This window comes from Microcaecilia unicolor, chromosome 8 (assembly GCF_901765095.1).
Source record: "Microcaecilia unicolor chromosome 8, aMicUni1.1, whole genome shotgun sequence".
In the NCBI taxonomy this organism is placed as follows: domain Eukaryota; kingdom Metazoa; phylum Chordata; class Amphibia; order Gymnophiona; family Siphonopidae; genus Microcaecilia; species Microcaecilia unicolor.
The window spans coordinates 214,781,430-214,805,079 of NC_044038.1; the positions used below are offsets into that span (position 1 = coordinate 214,781,430).

The following is a 23,650-nucleotide window of genomic DNA, read 5'->3' on the forward strand; positions in this document are numbered from 1 at the left end:
TGCATGCACGTCCTCCACTGCAGGCAAATCTCTCTCATGAATATTCATTGTGAGTATCCTGACAACCTGACTGGCTGGGGTGCCTCCAGGACCATGTTTGGGAACCACTGATTGATCCCATGGTATTCATAAAAAATACAATAACCACTGAAGACAATCATCGCAGACATTTTACATATCTTTTTTGTGTTGCCATCGTTTGTTGACAACATAAGGACATGGAACCTTTTAACACCAAACTACAAAGTAATTTGGCATTTAATTCTTTTGTATGACTATCTGAATGGATATAGAATCACTAAGGGCCCTGTTTACTGAGGCGCGTTAGCATTTTTAACGCGCCTACAATTAGCATGCGCGCTAACAATGTTGGCGCCTATAGGGATATTGTAGGCGCTTACATGGTTAATGCGCGTACATGGTTAACACGCGTTAAAGACGCTAACATGCCTATAGCGCGGCTTAGTAAACAGGGCCCTAAATATTTTGCACAAAAGTATATAGATTTTTAATTCTTTTTTAGTTCTATTGATATCACAATCTACCAATATGCTTTCTCAATGATTTTCGCCCAGGACAAAGTACTCACACTACTACAAGTAACCCCTGCATTAGATAATTGTTTCATAAAAATGGACATAGAACCTTATAATTCTAAGGTGATGCCTTATGGAAGACCGATTCCCTTTCTCATCAGGTCTGTAGCAGATAACTCACTTCTTCCACCCTTGCAGGTCCTGACTGCTTCACATGGGGACAGTCACGGGTATAGAACAGGTCGTTGAAGTAGGGAAACAGACTGAACGGAAGGAGAGACTGTGGGTCCCTTGTGCTGTCTGTTAAATACTGGTTTAACAGTGTTATTGGGTAGGCTCTCTGCTCAGGGATTTGCAAACTCTGATTCAGTAGCTCTTCCAGCCTTGGCTAGTCCAAGAGGCAGAAACCTATGCCAAGAATCTAACTTATGACATGCCAATGGTGGTCTTTTTGAGAAACTTAGACCCTTTGGTATTAACATTGTATTTTCAGTGTTTTAATAGTGCACATCATTTTCAAACTGTGGGTTCCATAACCTTTCTAATATAAGGGGGTCTTTTGCCAAGGTGTGCTAGCGTTTTTAACTCATCATGCTCAAAAAATCAGCTGGCACTAAACACTGAGACATCCATGGCGTCTCAATGTTTCGAGCCAGCTGAGTTTTAGCACATCTTATTAAAAGACCCCCTTAGTTTGCTAAAAGCAACATGTAATCAACTGGTTGATCTTTTTCACTTTGGACTTTCATATGCAACTACCTTGATACATGAAAGGAACACGAACAGTGAAATGAACAATATAAAGTATCTATTCTTAATATGGAGCAAATACAGTTTGAATTTGGTTTGATACTATTTATTTATAGCACTTAATTTGAGACATAATTCCAGATTATCAATTGGCAATTTGATATCCTTGATTGTACCTTATTTCAATAATATTAGCCTTAAAGAGACCCTTCTTTTTCCAGAAGAACCGACTCCACATAAAATCATCAGCCCACCCTCTGGAGTTTCATACCCTCCTGATGATGTCTCGGACTATGGTTTGAAGCCATACAACCCATTGGCTTTCCCTAGGCTCTCTGCAGATTCCATGGGCAGATATGGACAGACAGAGAGCATAGGGTCAAGATATTGCTTGGACCCTATAAAGGCTGCTGGGGCCCCAGCTTTGAGCCCTAGGATTGAGATCACACCATCTCATGAACTGATCCATTCAGGTGGCCCCTTCCGCAGCAGAGATTCAGATCTTTTGATAGAGCATCAGCCCAATACAGCTACCACTAGTCCAAGGTTTACATTGCCTGTCCCTGGTTTTGAGGGCTACAGAGAACCAGCTTGTTTGAGCCCTGCTAGCAGTGGCTCATCTGCAAGTTTCATTTCAGAGACTAGTTTCTCTCCCTACACATCACCATGTGTTTCACCAAATAATGGTCCTAGTGATGATCCATGTGCACAGTTTCAAAACATCCATACTCATTATTCTCCTAGAACCTCCCCGATAATGTCACCAAGAACAAGCATCACGGAGGACACCTGCTTGGGACCACGTTCACCGTCACCTCATCCCTACTCAAGGTCATCATCACCAGGTGCAAAAAGAAAATACTCTTGTGCTGAGCTCTACAACCCTCATCAGTCCACAACTTCTCCAGGGCATTCAAGAACTCCTTCTCCTCAGCCTTCACCTCACATCAGTCTGAGGGAGGACAACTCCTCCATCACTTTCAACCAGTTGTCAAGTTCTGCTAGTCTCATGGATGCTATGAACAACCTTACGACAGATGTTTCTTGTGGTGTTCCAGTTAAAATATGGAAAACTAGTCCTGAACCTTCACCATTGCAATCCCACAAGAGTAGTATCCCATGTCATATTTTTCAGACTGCAGAATACTTTGGGACTTGTGAGCAAGAAGACAACCGAAATCCAGGACCAGACTCAATTCTATTAGTATCGCCAACCTGGCCTAAACAGCTGGTACCTGCAATACCTATCTGCAGGTAAGTTCTGTCTGTATGAGTTTTTGATGTTGGCCTTGTAGTTTCCATCTGCACCTTTGGGTTCTCAGATCACTAGATTATTGGGCTATGGGTTAAGAACCTTCATTTGCAACTACCCAGGATTAATTTTTTAATCATGTTTATCCCTTTCCATTTTAACCCAACCATTGTAATGACAACGCTTGACCACAATCCATAGGTCACAGGTGTCAATACTATGGCTGGGAATCATCTCTCCGTGCCACTCTTCAAGGCCATGAACCCTACACCTCTGTGCATCTCCAGGCCCAGCCAGTCACCAGATGAGAAGCCAGGCCTAAGAACTGAACTCAAGCATTCTACATGGCAACATGCATCATTTGTAATGTATACAGCTTTAAGCAATAATTGTATGGCCCTGATTGAAACCTCAATTTACTTTAGTTATTTATTATAACAAAGAAGAATCAATTAGAATGCCAAAACAAAATATAGATTTAGGGGGGATGTTATCAGTGTAGGGTACCATTAAAATAGCACAAGTTAGTGATAAAATAACCCATCTTAATGGTAGCCCATGTTGATAATTTTTCCCTCCCCCTAAATTAAGACAAAATTCGGAACATTCAACAACCCCACTAATCTTTTGTAATGTAGAAAATTATATTATCACACAAGTTTTTATATGGGTATTAATTTGGCTTCTAAATGTGTCTCAACAGACTGATTGGTCTGTAATTTAACATGAATTGTGTTATTTTTTGGTGCATTCTGGGAGGACGTTATCAATTTGGGCTACTGTTGAGACGCTATTTTACTTGTAACCCTGGTTTTTAGTAACTAGGTCTCATTACATAAAATGGGACCCATGTTAAAATAGCACGAGTTAGTAGTAAAAACATGCCTTAGTGGTAGCCTACATTGATAATTCCCCCCCCCCCCCTTCTAATGTTTAGGGTATGTTGCTGATATGAAAAGAAATGAAAGGTTCCTATACATGTTAATATTTTGTTCTCATAGTATTCTAAATATATCCATTTCCCATACTCAAATTCTGGGCTGTATACATAGGTTCATAGAAGATGGAATTTAGTAGGGTTTGATTTAGAACACATTTTACAATTCCAGGTGAGATGTTAATTTATAAAATCCTTTGGGCTCCTTTTTCTAAGCTGCAGTAAGCACTAGCGTTTTGCTTACTACAGCTTATGAGTGCTTACCGCAGGGCGCGCTAGGGTGTCCCATGCTAATTTTGCAATGTGCGTGCAAAACCATACTGGGCTGTGTATGGGGCTGGAGAGTGGATGTTTCTGCGCTAATCAGCTAGCTCAGTTACATAACCACACGCTGATAAATGCAGGATTAGCACATGTGCCCTTACCATCTGCAAAATAGGTGTGGGTAAGAGTTCACATGCTCATTTTTGTTAACGACTATGCATTAATGGCAACATTATTGTATGGAATCACTCTAAACTATTGCGTACAAGATATTCACTGTGTTGCTAAATGTAAAATTGAAAAAGGGAGGAAAAAGGGCTTCGATTATGTCCGTCACGTCTCAGATAACTTTGGACTAATGACTGGACAATCTCTTCACTAACCCCCCCAAAAAACCTCCTTTAATTTATATTTATGAGCAAGGCAGAATTTAAACCAAGATCAGTACCGGACGTACAAAAACATGGATTAGTAGAAATGCTTAAAAAAAGATGAAATGAAAAGACAGTAAAAATTGTTAAGATGAATGCATTGGGCTACTCCAACAAAACGCTATAATCTTACACCTCTAAGAATCTTTTTGATTGATCTTTATTTCCACCCAGTGGAGGAAAGTAAACAGTGACTGTGACCGATCAATACATTTAAAAAATATCTTGAAAAAGCAGTAAACTGGATGGAGACTGGAGGAGTGGCCTAGTGGTTAGGGTGGTGGCCTTTGGTCCTGGGGAACTGAGGACCTCAGTTCAATTCCCGGCACAGGCAGCTCCTTGTGACTCTGGGCAAGTCACTTAACCCTCCATTGCCCGCCGCATTGAGCCTGCCATGAGTGGGAGAGCGCGGGATACAAATGTAACAAAAATAAAATAGATACTATTGGAGATTCTACATGGAATGTTGCTATTCCACTAGCAACATTCCATGTAGAAGGCTGCGCAGGCTTCTGTTTCTGTGAGTCTGACGTCCTGCACATACGTGCAGGACGTCAGACTCACAGAAGCAGAAGCCTGCATGGCCACATTGGCAAGGGCCGACTTCTACATGGAATGTTGCTAGTGGAATAGCAACATTCCATGTAGAATCTCAAATAGTAGCAACAGTGGAGGAGGAGTGGCCTAGTGGTTAGGGTGGTGGACTTTGGTCCTGAGAAACTGAGTTTAATTCCCACTTCAGGCACAGGCAGCTCCTTGTGACTCTGGGCAAGTCACTTAACCCTCCATTGCCCCATGTAAGCTGCATTGAGCCAGCCATGAGTGGGAAAGTGCGGGATACAAATGTAACAAAAATAAAATAGATACTATTGGAGATTCTACATGGAATGTTGCTACTATTGGAGATTCTACATGGAATGTTGCTATTCCACTAGCAACATTCCATGTAGAAGGCTGCACAGGCTTCTGTTTCTGTGAGTCTGACGTCCTGCACGTACGTGCAGGACGTCAGACTCACAGAAGCAGAAGCCTGCGCGGCCACATTGGTGATCTGCTAGAGTTCAGTGCATTCCGGCAGAAATGCTGCTTAGTACAGGTTCGCTGTTCCATGTGTAGTACACCATATGCAATACTTTAAGCTATGTTTCTTGTATTGGAATTTGAAGAGTCTGATTAGTAAATAATAAACCTTTTCTCCTCTCCAAAGTGGAGGAGTGGCCTAGTGGTTAGAGTGGTGGACTTTGGGCCTGGGGAACTGGGTTCGATTCCCACTGCAGGCACAGGCAGCTCCTTGTGACTCTGGGCAAGTCACTTAACCCTCCATTGCCCACCGCATTGAGCCTGCCATGAGTGGGAGAGCGCGGGGTACAAATGTAACAAAAATAAGCATGAATTAAAGGAGAGTTGTTTTGGGTTAATGAAGAGATTGTGCAGTCAGTAGACCAACGTTATCTGAGACGTGACGGACATCACTGAAGCCCTTTTTCCTCCCTTTTTAAATTTTACATTTATCAACACAGTGAACATCTTGTACGCAATAGTTTAGAGTAATTTCTCCGAAAGTGCAAGTAGTAAAGCCATTTGAAGATAGTTGTTTAATATTAGCGCATGCCCATTAATCCAGAAAATGGAAAATTGGCTATTTTTACGTCTGCACTAAAAATGGCCTTAGCGCACAGAAAAGGACCCACCTAAGGGCATTTTTAGCACAGCTTTGGGACCCCTCTGAGGTGGTTACGTACTACGAAAGCATCGCTTTGTCATTTCTCATTTAAAATGACACCGAAAAAATAACAAATTTCTCTTGTTTTAATGCACTTTATTTGCATAGTATGCAAGTTTGTAAAAACGAGTAGCTTATTTCATAACATGAATGAAAAACAAAACAAATGAAATAGCCGGGAAAACAAAACTAAAATAAAATGAAAACAACATTTTTTTTCTTTCTTTGCACACCCCTATGGCAGGGGTAGGCACCTCCGGTCCTTGAGAGCCCCCACCTAGGTCAGGTTTATAGGATATCCACAATGAATATGCATGAGACAGATTTGCATACCAGGCAGTGTATGCAAATCTCACTCATACATATTTATTGTGAACAGCAGTGGCGTAGCTACAGGTGGGCCTGGGTGGGCCACAGCCCACCCAATTTGGACTCAGGCCCACCCAAAATTGTGGCACTCTTGCTGTGGCTGGTGGGAATCCCCAAAGCCTAAAGATTTCCTCCTCCTCAACTAGAAAAATGCTCTTCCAAACAGGCACAACATATCGGCCCCTCTGCACATGCTCAGTTTTCACCCATGCAGAAGCACCGAGCATGTACGGACTACTGGAAGCAGTGTCAGCTCAAGTCAAGTGCTGCCAGCTGCTGTTTGGAAGAGCACTGGCTGCCTGAGGAGGAGGAGGAAATCTTCAGCTAGTGCAGTTTGGGGATCCCCATCAGCTCAGGTATTTAACATTTTGTATTTGAGGGTAGGGGGAGAGGCAGAATGCAGAGAGCAGAGTGGAGGGGGGCCAGGAGGGACTGAATTCTGTGCCCATTCATTTTGGGCTCAGGCCCACCCAAATTTGGCTGTCTGGCTACACCCCTGGTGGACAGCACTGGTCTAGGTATTAATCCAGCTCCTATCATTGACTAAACATATATAGTTTGGAATCTGGGTTAAAACGCTTCTTATTTTTAGACAGAGGTTCAGTAATAACAGGAAAATCAAGGAATACACATATGAGAATTTTAAATTATCTGAGCCCTTAAGCCAGAGTATATTGTCCAACTGAAGGGTTTCCATGACAGTGGCACCACCTGTGACATTAATGCACGATGACGACACTATCTTCCCCCAAAGTAAACATTCAGTATCAACCAAATGTCGGAACAGACAGTCATTATACTGGTGTTTTCCTGCATCTAATGCATGTTTTATACATGGAAAATGGCTCGTATTAAACAAGTCCACTGTGATCTGTTTGTAGGCATTGCTAGAGGCCTAGTTTGGGTGGTGCTGTGGTAGAATTATGATGCACACACACACATTTTATAAAGTATCCATGTACACAAAAAGTGCACAGAGAGGGCTTTTTTTTTTTTTTACAAAGCCATGCTAGCAATTTCCATGTGGTAAATGAAAGGAAACACATTGGAGCTGAATGGACTTGCTCTCATTTGCCGCACTGAGAATCGGTTGCCCACACATGTTAAACTTTTGGAACAGGTGTAAACTGTGTGTGATGAGGGACAGTTCTGAGAGCCCATTAATAAAGGGACAAATACATTAAGAGTCGTGGAGGGGCATAATCGAACGGGGCGCCCAAGTTTTCATGAGGGCGTCCTCGCAGTACGGCCCCGTAAAGGGGTGGGGAAACCCGTATTATCAAAACAAGATGGGCGTCCATCTTTCGATTCGATAATACGGTCGGGGATGCCCAAATCATGAAATTTAGGTTGACCTTAAAGATGGTCGTCCCCGGTTTTACACGATAATGGAAACCGAGGACACCCATCTCAAAAATGACCAAATCCGAGCCATTTGGTCATGGGACGAGCCAGCATTTGTAGTGCACTGGTCCCCCTCTCATGCCAGGACACCAACCGGGCACCCTAGGGGGCACTGCAGTGGACTTCAGAAAAAGGTCCCAGGTGCATAGCACCCTTACCTTGTGTACTGAGCCCCCCAAACCCCACAACTGTACACCACTACCATAGCCCTTAGGGATGAAGGGGGCACCTACATGTGGGTACAGTGGGTTTCTGGTGGGTTTTGGAGGGTTCACATTTACCACCACAAGTGTAACAGGTAGGGGGGGGAGGGCCTGGGTCCACCTGCCTGAAGTACACTGCACAACCTACAACTGCTCCAGGTACCTGCATACTGCTGCGATGGACCTGAATATGGCATTTGAGGCTGGCAAAAAAGTATTTTTAAAGATTTTTTTTGAGGGTGGGAGGGGGTTAGTGACCACTGGGGGAGTAAGGGTAGGTCATCCCCGATTCCCTCCGGTGGTCATCTGGTCAGTTCGGGCACCTTTTTGATGCTTGGTCGTGAAAAAAAAGTTGACCAAGTGTTCGTCAGGGATGCCCTTCTTTTTTCCATTATCAGCCGAGGACACCCATCTCCTAAGTACGCCCCAGTCCCGCCTTCGCTACACTTCCGACACCCCCCCCCCCCCCCCCCCCCGTGAACTTTGGTCATCCCTGCGACAGAAAGCAGTTGAGGGCGCCCAAAATCGACTTTCGATTATGCCGATTTGGACGACCTTGCGAGAAGGACGCCCATCTCCCGATTTGTGTCGGAAGATGGGCGCCCTTCTCTTTCGAAAATTCCACCTGAGAGTCTATAAAGCTGCGTGCCTAAATTTCCCACTAGCGTCCAAATTTGGGCACGCAAGATATAGAATAGTGCCAGTCATGTGCCCTTAACTGGTGTTAATTTGTTCTAATTGGCACTAATTTGTAGTTACATGTGTTAACTGCATTTAGGCCCTAATGTTCAAAATTCTGGCGTTCTGAATAGTGCTGCAAAAATACCGCTGGAACAGCGCAGAAAAACAATGCCCTAATGCTCAACACTAGTGAGATGCAAATATAAGTGCACATAGCATTGAGCATTGGGGATTTCGGCAGGAGGATTGTGCTGGCACATGCGCAGAAGAGATCTGCAGTAAGCTTGGCTCCTCTGCGCACAAGCCTGGTAAAACCCAAACGTTAAGCACACATTGGCGTCTGTTTTCTGGGGCCTAAATATATGCGTTTAATATATATATATATATTTTTTTTTTGCTTGGACGCTTATATTTAGATGAATGAAACTGGGCATTTTTAATCTTTTAAATTTAGACACAGGAAACGGATGCCGAGGTGTACTTTCGCTTGGGTCTGCTGTTCCTTACGATCAGCGCTTAAGGGCTTGCATGTGCTTCCTTCTGCTTCCAAAAGCATTCAAAACCAGCAGGTTTTGCAGAAAGATTCACGAGAGAATCATGAGAAATCCTCTCTTCCAGCAGTCTAGCACCTGCTCCAACTTGCCCTTCTTTTTTGAGCAGTCAGGCAGTTTTGTTTCAGGCGGAATACAAGATGATTTAATTTACGTGAGCTCAACTATATTTGCGTGCCGTCTGCGCTAGCAACTGGCGCACTTGTTTTCCCACGCTAGACCCCCCCCTGAGCATTCTGTAGAGGTGAATGCGGGCACTAGTGCGGCGCTAAGAGCTTTCAACGCCCACATTTAATTTTGAGCATCGGGGCCTCAAGATACTATTCTATAAACAGAAAGGGGGATGTAGCCACGGGCGGATCAGGAGTGTGTCTTGCAGTCGTGCACATAAGTTAGAATATTATCACTTATATGCAACTGCCTACCATAGGCTCAACCTCTACACCAGCCTTTGGCATAGCATTATGCCTAAAATTAGGCGCGTGTATGCCAACTTATGCTCTATGCTATAACACCAATTTTGTGCACAATTGCCATTATAGAATCGGCACTTAAGGGTAGATTCTATAAGTGAAACCTAAAAATCAGCACCAAACATTTTATGCACTGAGCACTGTTCTCTAAAGGGTCTGTGTCCTTTATTGAATGGTGCTCTGCTCAGGGCATAAACCATTCCTAACTTTAAGTGCTAGTCATTATTCCTACTGAAAGCTGGTGTAAATGCGGGCACCTACAATAGGCGCAGTTTGGGCGAATTCTGTATTTATGCACGCAAAATTTTGGAACGCCCCAGGAATGCCCCAAAACACCCCAAGCCACCCCCCCCCCTTCCCAAATTTACACTTGGATTGTTATAGAATGCAATCCACGTGTAAATCCTAATGGAGGCCAATTAACACCAATAAACAGTCTAATAAAGTTTTGAATAATTTTGGACTGTTCTTAAGAAAACTTAATAAAAAGCTAATCAAAAAGTTAAAATAAGTTAAATGATGGATCGATGAAGATTTGCACATCGTTGCTTTTGAATCTGTGAATAGCGACGTTGATGCTATGAACTCTGATGATCCTTTTAAAAAAAAAAAAAAAAATAAGAAAATGCTTGGAAATATGCAACACCACCTTGAAAAATTTGTTGAAAGTATTTGGAAATGTATTTGATCTTGCTCCTGCATTTTTGTTTAAGGAAGTAGTTGCTGGGATAATTAATAGTGTAGTCATGCCTAACTATAGACAGTTAGGTGTCTGAAATGCTAGTATTCTATAAGACACACACATAAGTGCCAGGCATGTCCCCCCCCCCCCCCACGATCTGTCCATGCCCCCCCCCCCAGGTCCAAGCTTCCATTGCAGTTATGTCCTATGGAAATTTGCGCACTTTTATCAGAATATCGACTAAGGGCCGTTAGGTGTATAACTTTTAATTAGTGTAAATTAGCACCAATGGTTAATGCCAATCAGCCTCTAATTAATAAGTTACTCACATAACTGACCTTATTGTATTACTTGAGCATGCAGCTTTGCAAGTTGGGCACTCAAGTTTATAGAATGAGAAGGATAATGTCCAGTCAACCATTCTTTGTTGCAAATAGCCGCTTCAGGAATGTAATTGCAAATTAACTAAAAAGTGGGATATAAATGTGCATAAATAAAATAGAAATTGGAAATGTTTTTCAATTGCCGTAGTTAAGGAGGCTTGCCTGGTCACCTCTCGAGTGCAGGCTTTTCTAATAAGTATAGAAAAAGCCTGCACTTGAGAGGTGACCAGGCAAGCCTCCTTATCTACGGCTTGCCTGTCATGTGCCCTTAACTGGCCTTTTTTCCTGAATGATAAAATAATTCACTTCTTTTCTAATAAGAAGTGAATTATTTTCTCACTCAGGAAAAAAGTAAAATCTTGGCTGTTCCTGAGTTAATGACCTACTTATGTTAGGCTGCATGAGTTAGCGGAGACTGGGAGGATTTCTAGGTAGTTTTGGGGTGGGAGATGTGACAATAAAACACTGATGCCTATGTTTTTGTGTTGTACTTGTATTTTGTTTTTTTATTCTATATTTTAGTGATGTTATTTATATACACTGCTTTGGGTGTATATTAATTGGTTCTTGGGAATGTGGTTTATAAACAACTATTAAATGAAATGAAATAATTGTACAAAACGGTACGTTGACTTGAGCTCCAAATCAAAAACCCGTTAGACACCCTTCACCTCTTTTATAGCTCATTTGATTTGATAGTCTAGCCAGTCACACAACACTGCTCTCAGAAGTGAGCATGCATTTCTGAAAAGCCTGTTGGTTATATGAGAACAGGTCTTTGAGACAATTTAAAGCCGTGTGGTTTGTGCTTTTCCAGCCTCCCAGTTGCTTCCCTTCCTCCTCTTGAGTGGCCATTACCAAGTCAGTCGGGGCCTTATGAACTACAAATTGAAGTCCAGCCTAAACCGCACCACCGAGCTCACTATGAAACAGAAGGCAGTCGTGGAGCGGTCAAAGCATCCACTGGCGGTCACCCTGTTGTCCAGGTGAGACTTAATAAAATTACAAAAAAATGTAGGTAATGGCGGGGTGTAGTCTGTTTTTTTTCTACTCTTTCATGTGTCTTCCAGTTTACCAGATGAAAACAAATGGTAAGGCATATTTCTCCAAGAAGGATGCACACTTCTTTCTCAATAATTGATGTCTCCCATGCCCAGAAATTGTAATGAGTCCATTATATAGAATATATCAGTGACATCATTTTGCCTTCAGAAAAACAAATTGGTCAAGCGGTCCTAATCGGCTGGAAACTGCCAGGTTTCTTCGCTACATGGATAGTCTTGTGTGTCGTGATGATTAAAGTGAGAGAGTTTTTATTGGCAGTTGCTAATCGACTACTGCAATGAAGTGTTCCAAGGTAAATTTGAGAACTGCCTTAATATGCTTTCAGGTTGAATTACCCACTGGGCGATGAAACTGTTCTCTGATGTTTTCATGTTCTAAAGATTAGTGGAATATTTATTTTATTTATTTATTTGTGGCATTTATACCCCGCTCTTTCCTGCTCAATAGCAGGTTCAGTGTGGCTTACAATGTATGGTACATAGTATCACAGAGATAATACAAAGTATGGTACGTGGAGGGGCATAATTGAACGAAAACATCTATCTCCATGGGCGTTTATCTCCGAGAACGGGTCCGTGAAGGGGCGGACCGAACCGTATTTTCGAAAAAAATAGACGTCCATGTTTTATTCGACAATTTGTGAGCTGGGCGTTTTTGTTTTTCAGTGATAATGGAAAATGAAAGCGCCCAGCTCAAAAACGAATAAATCCAAGGCATTTGTTCGAGGGAGGGGCCAGGATTCGTAGTGCACTGGTCCCCCTCACATGCCAGGACACCAACCGGGCACCCTAGGGGGCACTTTTACAAAAACAAAAAAAAAGGTAAAAGAGCTCCCAGGTGCATAGCACCCTTCCCTTGTATGTTGAGCCCCCCAAATCCCCCTCAAAACCCACTGCCCACAAGTCTACACCATTACTATAACCCTAAGGGGTGAAGGGGGGCACCTACATGTGGGTACAGTGGGTTTGGGGGGATTGGACGACTAAGCATTAAGCAGCACAATTGTAGCAGGTAGGGGGGGATGGGCCTGGGTCCACCTGCCTGAAGTCCACTGCACCCCCTAACAACTGCTCCAGGGACCTGCATACTGCTGCCAGGGAGGTGGGTATGACATTTGAGGGTGAAAATAAAAAGTTGTGAAACATCATTTTTTGTGGTGGGAGGGGGTTAGTGACCACTGGGGGAGTCAGGGGAGGTCATCCCCGATTCCCTCTGGGGGTAATCTGGTCATTTAGGGCACTTTTTGGGGCCTTGTTCGTGAAAAAACAGGGTCCAGGAAAAGTGCCCTAAATTCTAGCTACAAACGCATACTTTTTTTCAATTATCGGCGAAAGGCGCCCATCTCTGTTCGGGTGATAACCACGCCCCAGTCCCGCCTTCACCACGCCTCCGACATGCCCCCGTCAACTTTGTACGCTTCCGCGATGGAGTGCAGTTGAAAACGTCCAAGTTCGGCTTTCGATTATACCGCGTTATTCGTTTTTGGGAGATAAACGCCTATCTCCCGATTTAGGTCGCAATATAGGCGTTTTTGTCTTTCGATTATAAGCTGGATAGTATCATAGAGATAATACGAAGTATGGTACAAAGTATCATAGAGATAACAGTTAAAAAGAGTGGACAATAGTATAAGATTTGGGGAAGGAATAGGAGTGTGGGTTTAGGTTATGGTGTGGGTTAGGTACGAGACTTTGTAGTAGGAATAAAAGCAAGACATTCCAAATTGTGTTGTCACTGGATAAAACCAGGGTATAACTATGTTTAGCAAGATCAATGGCTTAATTATTTATTTATTTTTACATTTATATCCCATATTTCTCCACCTATTTGTAGGCTCAATGTGGCTTAAATTTATACCCCCAGTCTGAATGAGACCCCAGTTGTTCTCATTTGCCAGTAAATCTTTGTCCCCACATTGTTTATTTGGGGGTTGGAGGTGATTTTAAAACTATACTATACTATTCCAGCACTTATATCTCGCTTATATCTACCTAGGAATCAAAGCAGGTAACACAAAAACTAGCTCCCTAAAGGCAATCAACTTACCATTTAGGAAAAGAGCCAGAATACAAAGATAATAAATGCACTGATTAAGATCATAAAATTTGCAAAAAATTAGAATTTAAAAAAATTTGCGTAATTAAAAATAGCTAAAGATTGTGAAAACTTACAAGAGGACCTTACGAGACTGGGAGACTGGGCGGCTAAATGGCAGATGATGTTTAATGTGAGCAAGTGCAAGGTGATGCATGTGGGAAAAAAGAACCCGAATTATAGCTACATCATGCAAGGTTCCACGTTACGGACCAAGAAAGGGATCTGGGTGTCGTCGTCGATAATACACTGAAACCTTCTGCTCAGTGTGCTGCTGCGGCTAGGAAAGCGAATAGAATGTTGGGTATTATTAGGAAAGGTATGGAAAACAGGTGTGAGGCGGTTAGCTTAGCAGAGTTTAAAAAGGGGTTAGACGGTTTCCTAAAGGACAAGTCCATAAACCACTACTAAATGGACTTGGGGAAAATCCACAATTCCAGGAATAACATGTATGGAATTTTTGTACGTTTGGGAAGCTTGCCAGGTGCCCTTGGCCTGGATTGGCCGCTGTCATGGACAGGATGCTGGGCTCGATGGACCCTTGGTCTTTCCCAGTGTGGCATTACTTATGTACTTATGCAAAGGAATCATGTTCCAGATCTTGCTAGACAAATAACAAAGAGAGCTTTCATGAAACTGTTTTAATTTTATATTCTTGATAGAAGGAAATCCTAATTTCAGTGTAGAACAAAAAAGAAAACCCAATCTTAAAGAAGTAAAAGTTAAGTCAACAAGAGATAGTGGACAACAACCCGAGTTAATTTTGTAGACCCAACATGCTATCTTGAATTCCACCCGGGCTTCCATGGGTAACCAGTAGAGCTTTTTCAGTAAAAGGAGATGCCCAATCAAATGTTTTACATCTAAAAATTAGTTTAGCGCAGTGTTCTGAAGACGTTGAAGTTTGTATAAAGTTTTTGCTGTAATCCATCATATAGAACACTGTAATAATCAATTTGGGTCAAGACCAATGCCTGTACTAGAACCCGGAAATCCTCTGGAAAAAATAACGACCTTACTGTTCTTAATTGACGTAACTTATAAAAAATCTTTCTACTTAATCTATTTGGATCCATTTATTCCTTATTTATAGATGGGAGAGATGGAAAATCAAGTGAACTATTTAAATAGAATGATATAAAATGTTGATTAGTGGATTGGGGCCATTAGGGGCATATGTAACCTGAAAACAATACCAGCAGAGAAACTGTTAATACTCCGTTTGTGCGCTCACCAAGCTTCAGCACAGTGGAGCAGTACAGCACTCGTAAGTAATTTAATTTATTTCACATCTTACAACTTGGAAAGCTTTTAAAGTTTCCTTTTCTTCTTGCCAGTTGCCAAATCTAATGTGTGAAAGAAAGAATGGAAGTGAACTTAACTTAGATGTTGGCCCTTTTCTCATCCATGCACAGGGAAACGTATGGCTGATTCCCGAGTTTCTCTGTTTCCTGTTTAAAGTCATGTGGTAGCTTTGCCAGTCCACTGTAAAGGTTAAATAAATAAAAACAACAAGTGAAAAATAAGATACCACCTTTTTATTGGAGTAACAATATCGTTTTTGACAAGCTTTCAGAAGCCAAAATCTCCTTCATCAGGTCTGGCCAGTATCCTGTAATCACTGAGCTTCCTTAATGAGTTTAGCTGTTGAAGACGTTTGTTTCAAATTAAACAACCCGAATTCCAGATATTACTCGTATGTAACGCAAATGGAGTGACTGCAATTATTTATATTATGTGTTGGAAGGTTCACTTAATTATGAGGAAAAAGGTCTCAAAATACAAGTTTGTCCATATATATGAGCATATCATAAGGCATATCTTAGGCTGAACTCATCATCGACCTAAAAAAACCTCCTTCAATTTTATTCAAATGACTTTTCACAAAAAGAAATTTTCTTTGACTTAGCTTTTGTGTGCTGGATGGTCTCACATCTATGTTCTTATCTCCTAACGGGGGGGGGGGGGGGGGGGGACCCGTTCCGCTCCGCTCCGCTCCACCGCTTTCTCAAGGGAGGGACATAGACGTGCTGATGTGTCTCTCTTGCTGTACACAAAACCAAGGCGAAAACCAAGGGCAGCCATCTCTAAGGTCGACCCAAATGTTGAGATTTGGCCGTCCCCGACCGTATTATCGAAACGAAAGATGGACGCCCATCTTGTTTCAATAATACAGTCGGGGCCGTCCTTAGAGATAGGCGCCCCCGTTCGATTATGCCCCTCAATGCTACCCCTCCACCAATTCAATCCACCCTATCACTATGATATAATTTGTACCCCGGTATGACAGTGTCCCACTGGTTATCCTCCTTCCACCAGGTCTCAGAGATGCCTATTATATCTAGTTTTTCATTTAGTACACTATATTCTAACTTTCCCATCTTATTTCTTAGGTTCCTGGTATTCGCATATAGACATTTCAAAGTATGTTTGTTGTTCCTATTTACATCATGCTTAGTACTTGACAGTATTAATTTGCAATCTTTTGTCTGATTTTTATTTTTATTTAAGGACACCTGATCTACTACAGTCTTTTTTGCAACCTCACTATCAGGATACCCTATCTTCCCTGTTTTGGTGATATCTTTAGAAATCAAACAAAATAAAACATGGAAAAGAAAATAAGATGATACCTTTTTTATTGGACATAACAATACATTTCTTGATTAGCTTTCGAAGGTTGCCCTTCTTCGTCAGATCGGAAATAAACAAATGTGGTAGCAGATAGTATATATAATAAAAACATTAAAGCATTACTTTGACAGTCTGACAGAGTGGGAGGGTGGGGGTATGCATGGGGACATCAAAGCATTTCATTGATATTCTAATAGGATGGGTGTGGGTAGGTGAGAGGAGGGTGATAAACAGAGAAATACAACTTTATGGTTTATAATGGGCTAGAAAACCCTTATCCTTATTAAGTCCTGTCTGTTGGGTGTCAAAATATTCAATCATTCTGACTTCAAAGGTCTTGCGTTCCTGTATTGTTTTAAAGTTACCTTTCAGGTGATATCTTTGAAAGACTAAACTAGATCATGCAGTGCCTGCTAGATTCTATCTGTTAATGCTGTGGTACAAAGTTTTTAAAATTAAGTGGAAAAGACTATGGAGATTAGTTGATAAAAATTTGCTTTTTATATTTTTATTTTGCCTAACACCAACCTACAATTCCTCCTTTAAACCCCAATCTTTAAGTTCCCAAAGAACAAAGCAAAATAGCGTTCGCTTACCAGAGAAATGTCCTCTTCTCTCGGAACTTCTCCTCATCACAACCAAAGTTACAACACAGCACACTGTATAATACTTATTACCATAGTTACTTAGGACTAAATTCTATGAATGGCACCTAAAAAACTCAGCGCTGAAAAAAATTGCGCTAAGCACTATTCTATAAATGGCACTTAAAGATAAGCACTGTTTGTAGAATAGCGCTTAGCGCCGGGAACCATGACTGCATTTAGGCATGACCGTTTACACCAATGAAACCTCGGTGTAAATACCTGTGCCTAAACCTGCCCCTGGCTGCATATATATTGACTTCAAAAATGTGAAGAGAGAGATCTTCACAGCTTAGCTGAATTAGCAGCACTGATGGACAGAACATATGAAAAAAGCTTCCTGTTAGTTCTTTGATAATTGCATGGTTTATAGATAACATTTCTTTTTATGAAGTAATACTCCACTTGCTCTACCACTTTTATAAGTGGACTGATTTTATTGAGATTGAAATTGTACAGGAAGCACAATGTTCACTGCTTGTGCCACTTTTGCATTCAAGAATGACCCCTGATGCAGGCAAGTTTGCCGAAACATGGCCTGTGTTCAGTTGTCAATAAAGTTGCTTTGTTGCTTGGTGTATATCCCTGTGCCTAAATTAAGCATGGGTCCCCTTTATTCTATAACAACGCACATAAATTAAAGGAACACCCAGATCCGCCCATGGCCATTCCCCCTTTTTAGACCCACGCCTAAATTTACGCATGTAAATTTTAATTACTTCCCGTTAGCACCAATAATTGCTTGTTAAGATCAATTATCAGTACTAATTGGGTTGTTCTTCAATTAAATTGCATGAGCCCATATTTGCCTGTGCAATTTTAAGCCCTTTTTATAGAATTTGGAGGTTAGTGTGTAACATGTAGTAATGTATCTGCAGACAGATAGGTTCTCTGCAACCAGTAAGAGCGGCAGCAGGCTGTTTTCTGCACAAAATGCAATTCTAGACTTCCAGTCAGGCTATAATCCTATGTCAAGCCGTTGAAGTTTTTCAGTGAGGAGCATTGGGGGAGGAGAGGTAATGCATCTGTTGGTTTTATGGACATTATTAATTCAATGTTTGCAGCAGGCCAATGAAATATTTAACCTCTATGGTATTTCTTATAACAGTCCCATGAATAGAATATTCTTGTTTTGATAATGATAATTGTATATTTTCTTATTACCCTCATAGTGCTCGTCAGTGGGTGTGTGTGTTAAAAAAAATTGGGGGGCATTATACGCATGCCCTTAATAGCTGTATTCCACTATAACACTGTGCATAGAGCGGAGAGGACATGGTTGGGATATTTCAAGCACAGGGCAGCCAATACGTATAAATTATAGGCACTGATATTCAGCCCCTATACCTATAGATTAAACTTTTAATTTGGACTTGGATAAAACAGGTATAACTTGGGGGATCTGAGTCAAATGTGTAAATTATACATACAGGAAATAATTGTATAAATAGCGCCGTAGGATGCCTGGGAGGAGCCTGTTCTGTAAAGGGAAGGGTAATGCGTTTGATATACTGCCTTTCTATGGTACAACCAAAGTGGTTTACATATTCCTCTAATTCTATAAAAGTCGCCATAAATCACGCTTGCAAATTTGGGCACAATTTAATTGAATAACGAGCCAATTAGTTCCAATAATTAGCCTTAACAAGCAATTATTGATAGTAATTGAAATAAAAAAAAATGTACACGCCTAAATTATACAGAACAGAGTCAGCATGGGGTCAGGCAAGGAAAGTCTTGCCTCACAAATTTGCTTCATTTCTTTGAAGGCGTGAATAAATAAGTGGATAAAGATGAGTTGGCTGAGGTAGTATACCTAGATCATCAGAAAGCTTTTGACAAAGTTCCTCACGAGAGGCTCCTGAGAAAATTAAAAAGTCATAGTATAGAAGGCATTGCCCTTCGGTTGATTAGGAATTGGTTATTGGACAGAAAACAGAGGGTAGGGTTAAATGGCCATTTTTCTCAATGGAGGAGGGTGAATAGTGGAGTGCCACAAGGGTCTGTAATTTTACTGGTGCTATTTAACGTATTTATAAATGATCTGGAAAATGGGATGAATGGGGTGATTAAATTGCAGATGACACAAAACTATTCAGAGTTGTCAAAACGCATGAGGATTGTGAAAAATTGCAGGAAGACCTTAGGAAATTGGAAGACTGGACATCCAAATGGCAGATGAAAATTTAATGTGAGCAAAAGCAAAGTGATGCAAATGGGAAAGAATAATCCGAATCATAGTAACCTAATGCTAGGGTCCACCTTAGGAATCAGCACTCAAGAAAAAGATCTAGGTGTCATTGTAGACAAAATAAAATAAAACTAAGAATATTATAATACCTCTGTATCGTTCCATGGTGCGACCTCACCGAATATTGCATTCAATTTTGGTTGTTGTATCTCACAGAAGCTATAGTGGAATTACAGGTGCATGGAAAAAAAATGCTTAAGTGCTACTCTATAAGTTGCGCCTAAAGTTAGGCGTGGTTTATAGAATAGCATTTAAGCACAGGGGTTGTGCATAAATTTAGGCGCATCTATTTGCGCCAACAAAAACGTAGTGCAAATGCCCCCACCTAAATTTACACATAGAACCCCCCCTTATTCTATAATTGTCTGCATAGCTCAAATCCACGCCCACACTCCACCCCGAAATGACCCTCACATTTCGGCTCCCCCTTTTCCAGCATGTGAGCATAAGAATAGCCATACTGGGTCAAACCAATAGTCCATCTAGCCCAGTATTCTGCTTCCAACAGTAGCCAATCCAGGTCACAAGTGCCTGGCAGAAACCCAAATAGTAGCAACGTTCCATACTACCAATCCTGGGGCAAGCAGTGGCTTCCCTCATGTCCATCTCAATAACAGACTATGGACTTTTCTTCCAGGAACATGCCACAACTTTTTATAAACCCAGATATCCACCAGCAAAGAGTTCCAGAGCTTAACTATTTGTTGAGTGAAAAAATATTTCCTCCTATTTGTTTTTAACTTATTTTCTTGTAATTTCATTGAGTTTCTCCTGGTCTTTGTACTTTCTGAAAGAATGAAACATCAATTCACTCTTACCTGTTCTACACCACTCAGGATTTTACAGACTTCAATTATATCCCACCCTCAGTCATCTCTTTTCCAAGCTGAACAGCCCTCACCTCTTTAGCCTTTCCTCATATGGGAGGAGTTGCATCCCATTTATTTTATTTTTATTTTTGTTACATTTGTACCCCGCGTTTTCCCACTCATGGCAGGCTCAATGCGGCGTACATGGGGCAATGGAGGGTTAAGTGACTTGCCCAGAGTCACAAGGAGCTGCCTGTGCTTGAAGTGGGAATTGAACTCAGTTCCTCAGGACCATAGTCCACCACCCTAACCACTAGGCCACTCCTTTTGGTCGCTCTTCTTTGAACCTCTAATTCCGCTCTATCTTTTTAAAGATATGACGACCAGAACTGAACGCAATACTCAAGGTGAGGTTGCACCAAGAAGCGAAACAGAGGCATTATGGAATCCTCAATCTTACTTACCATCCCTTTCCTAATAATTCCTAGCATCCTGTTTGCACTTTTGGCTGCTGCATAGTGGGCATAAAATTCACAAAATCCAGATAAAGACAGACAATCTGCTCAACACTCCAAATGCATATAATCACTGCCTATCATAAACAAGACAGCTTGCTGCTGAAAATAAAAGGCTTCTGAAAACAAATATGTTTGTAACTGCTTCCTAAACCTTAAAGCATCCTTGACTAAATGCTCATTTCTACTACTACTACTTAACATTTCTAGAGTGCTACTAGGGTTACGCAGCGCTGTACAATTTAACAAAGAGAGACAGTCCCTGCTCAAAGAGCTTACAATCTAATAGACAAGTGAACGGTCGGTCCGATAGGGGCAGTCAAATTTCCCACCAGTTCCTTCCAGAGCAGAGGTCTTGCAATGGAGCAGGTTGTTTCTTTTCTATCAGAATAATGTAATCTTTCTAAAGATAGTAAGGAAAGCCTTTATGTCCCCTCTTACCAAGTGTACATATCACTTTTTCCCCCTCTTTGGAAGGCAGGTGGATGAGGGAAGATATTACAGAAATTTAAGCTACTCACACTCACTTTCAAATCTCATAGACTTGGTCTTCCTGATTACCTTTCAACTCTAACTGTCCCAAATTCCCCTGTGCGACTCCTCTGTTCAAGTAATGATCGTCATCTTGTTCTTCCAAACCCCAAAGCATCCCAACTTGAATCCGCCTGCCATTGCGCTCTCTTCTGCGCACCCCCTTTTTACTTGAATTCCATTCTGCTTACTATACGTTCAGAACTATCCTTTAATAATTTTAAAATTGCTTGTTTAAATAGCCAGGTTTTTAAATCTTTCAATTGGGTCAATTAAAAAGGGACGAGGGTTGCTATACCATTTCTCACTGTTTATTCCTTATATCTTTTTTTCTCTTCTTTCCTCATTCTATCCCCTTCTCTTTCCTGTTCCTTCGTTCACCTCTCTTGTCATAGATTGATTGTTCTGCTGCTGACTGATAAACAAACCCTTTCCTATCAAATATCGTAGTTCTTTTCCAGTCTCTGTTATTTTTGTTATTTTAGTGGAGGAGTGGCTTAGTGGTTAGGGTGGTGGACTTTGGTCCTGGGGAACTGAGCAACTGAGTTTAATTCCCACTTCAGGCACAGGCAGCTCCTTGTGACTCTGGGCAAGTCACTTAACCCTCCATTGCCCCATGTAAGCCGCATTGAGCCTGCCATGAGTGGGAAAGCGCAGGGTACAAATGTAACAAAAATAAAATAGATACTATTGGAGATTCTACATGGAATGTTGCTATTCCACTACTAGCAACATTCCATATAGAAGGCTGCACAGGCTTCTGTTTCTGTGAGTCTGACGTCCTGCACATACGTGCAGGACGTCAGACTCACAGAAGCAGAAGCCTGCGCGGCCACATTGGTGATCTGCAAGGGCCAACTTCTACATGGAATGTTGCTAGTGGAATAGCAACATTCCATGTAGAATCTCAAATAGTAGCAACAGTGGAGGAGTGGCCTAGCGATTAGGGTGGTGGACTTTGGTCCTGGGGAACTGAGTTCCATTCCCACTTCAGGCACAGGCAGCTCCTTGTGACTCTGGGCAAGTCACTTAACCCTCCATTGCCCCATGTAAGCCGCATTGAGCCTGCCATGAGTGGGAAAGCGCGGGTTACAAATGTAACAAAAAAAAAAACTGCCCAGATCTGCAAGCTAGCTTGGACGATATAGTAAGTTCCAATAAACTGTAAATATTTAAATTACTCCATAGGCAGCGAGACTCAAATGAAAGGAAGATCTGAAATGAAGGGGCATAGGATGAAGGTGAAAGGAGACAGACTTAGGAAATACTTCATTATAGAAAGGGGACCTGGAATAGTCTCCCAGTGGAGGTGGTAGAGACGAGTACCGTATCTGAATTCAAGGAAGCTTGGAGCGAGCACAGAGAATATCTAAAGAAGCAAGAATGGATAGTCAGACTGGATAGGCCATATAGTCCTTATCTGTAGTCACTTTCTATGTTTCTATTGACTGGTAGCAACTTTCAATACTTTTAACATGCAAGACCCTGAAACATCTGGCTAAATGCAGTTAAGTAATTATCTCATGTCCACATGATAGCTAGAGCCTATGGGGGAAGTGTCTGATATCTAACACTGTGAACTGGAGATGTTTCAAACTAGTTTCCTCTCTGGAAGGTTGTCTATCTTGGAACACAGACTCTCTTTTAATCTACCTGTAAGCATAGCTATTCAAAGTCCATCAAAAAGATGCATTTTTTTTCATTTAGTTTTTGCTCTATCGTTTATGTTGTCATTCCAGGCAGTTACTGTTTTTTTTTTTGTAGTCACCAACTTTCCCTCTGCTTTAGATTTATATGAAGTTATTACTGCTTAAGTAGAGCCGAAAATTGTGGGTGCCCAGAGGTCTTGGCACTGAAGCTCAATACATTTAATAATATAAACAGAATTTAAAATCCACATTCTGGAGGTCTTTGTTGCTTAGTTTCAAACAGATGTGCCTGGATGCTGGGGACTGTTTCAATTCCTTTAAGAAGATTTCTTAATAAAAGAAAGAAAAAATAAAGTGGGTAAAGCATGGAGAGTGTGGCTCACGGGATTCTTTCCAAACCCTTTGATCGTGGGGTGTGTGAGGTGTAGTGTAGTGTGTTTACGGCATGTGCATTATTATGTCTCTGACTTGAAGGAGAAAGGAGGGAGGTCAAAACAGCGCCCAAGCATTTTGTACAATTTGGAAATAATAACAACATGAAATAAAGTTGGATAATATATTTAACCATTAGTTGTCAGTAGCAACAGAAGATGGATTTTATAGGATGCCACTGTCCCATGAGGACAGATAGTGGTGGAGAAGCCCGGCACTAATTAACAATACACCTAGCAACCAGTAGCAAACTAGATGTCATGTAAATAACAACCATTAAGAAAACTATATGTTTCGGTCAGTAGTTTTCACAATAGATCAAACAAAAAAGAAAATGAAATACACATCTCAATCACTAAGAGCCAACCCAGCAGGGACAGAGGGGGG

The 23,650-nt window shown here is 41.5% G+C and overlaps 1 protein-coding gene across 3 annotated transcripts in view; it reads left to right on the forward strand.

Annotated features, from left to right (window-relative positions):
- Positions 1–23,650, forward strand: part of NFATC2 (nuclear factor of activated T cells 2) — a 216,352-nt gene that overhangs the window by 39,273 nt on the left and 153,429 nt on the right. For all 3 annotated transcript variants that reach the window (XM_030213066.1, XM_030213065.1, XM_030213064.1), the window contains exons 2-3: positions 1,508–2,540; positions 11,457–11,625. In XM_030213066.1, coding sequence (XP_030068926.1) covers positions 1,508–2,540; positions 11,457–11,625 — 1,202 coding nt within the window. The remainder of the gene's footprint in view (positions 1–1,507; positions 2,541–11,456; positions 11,626–23,650) is intronic.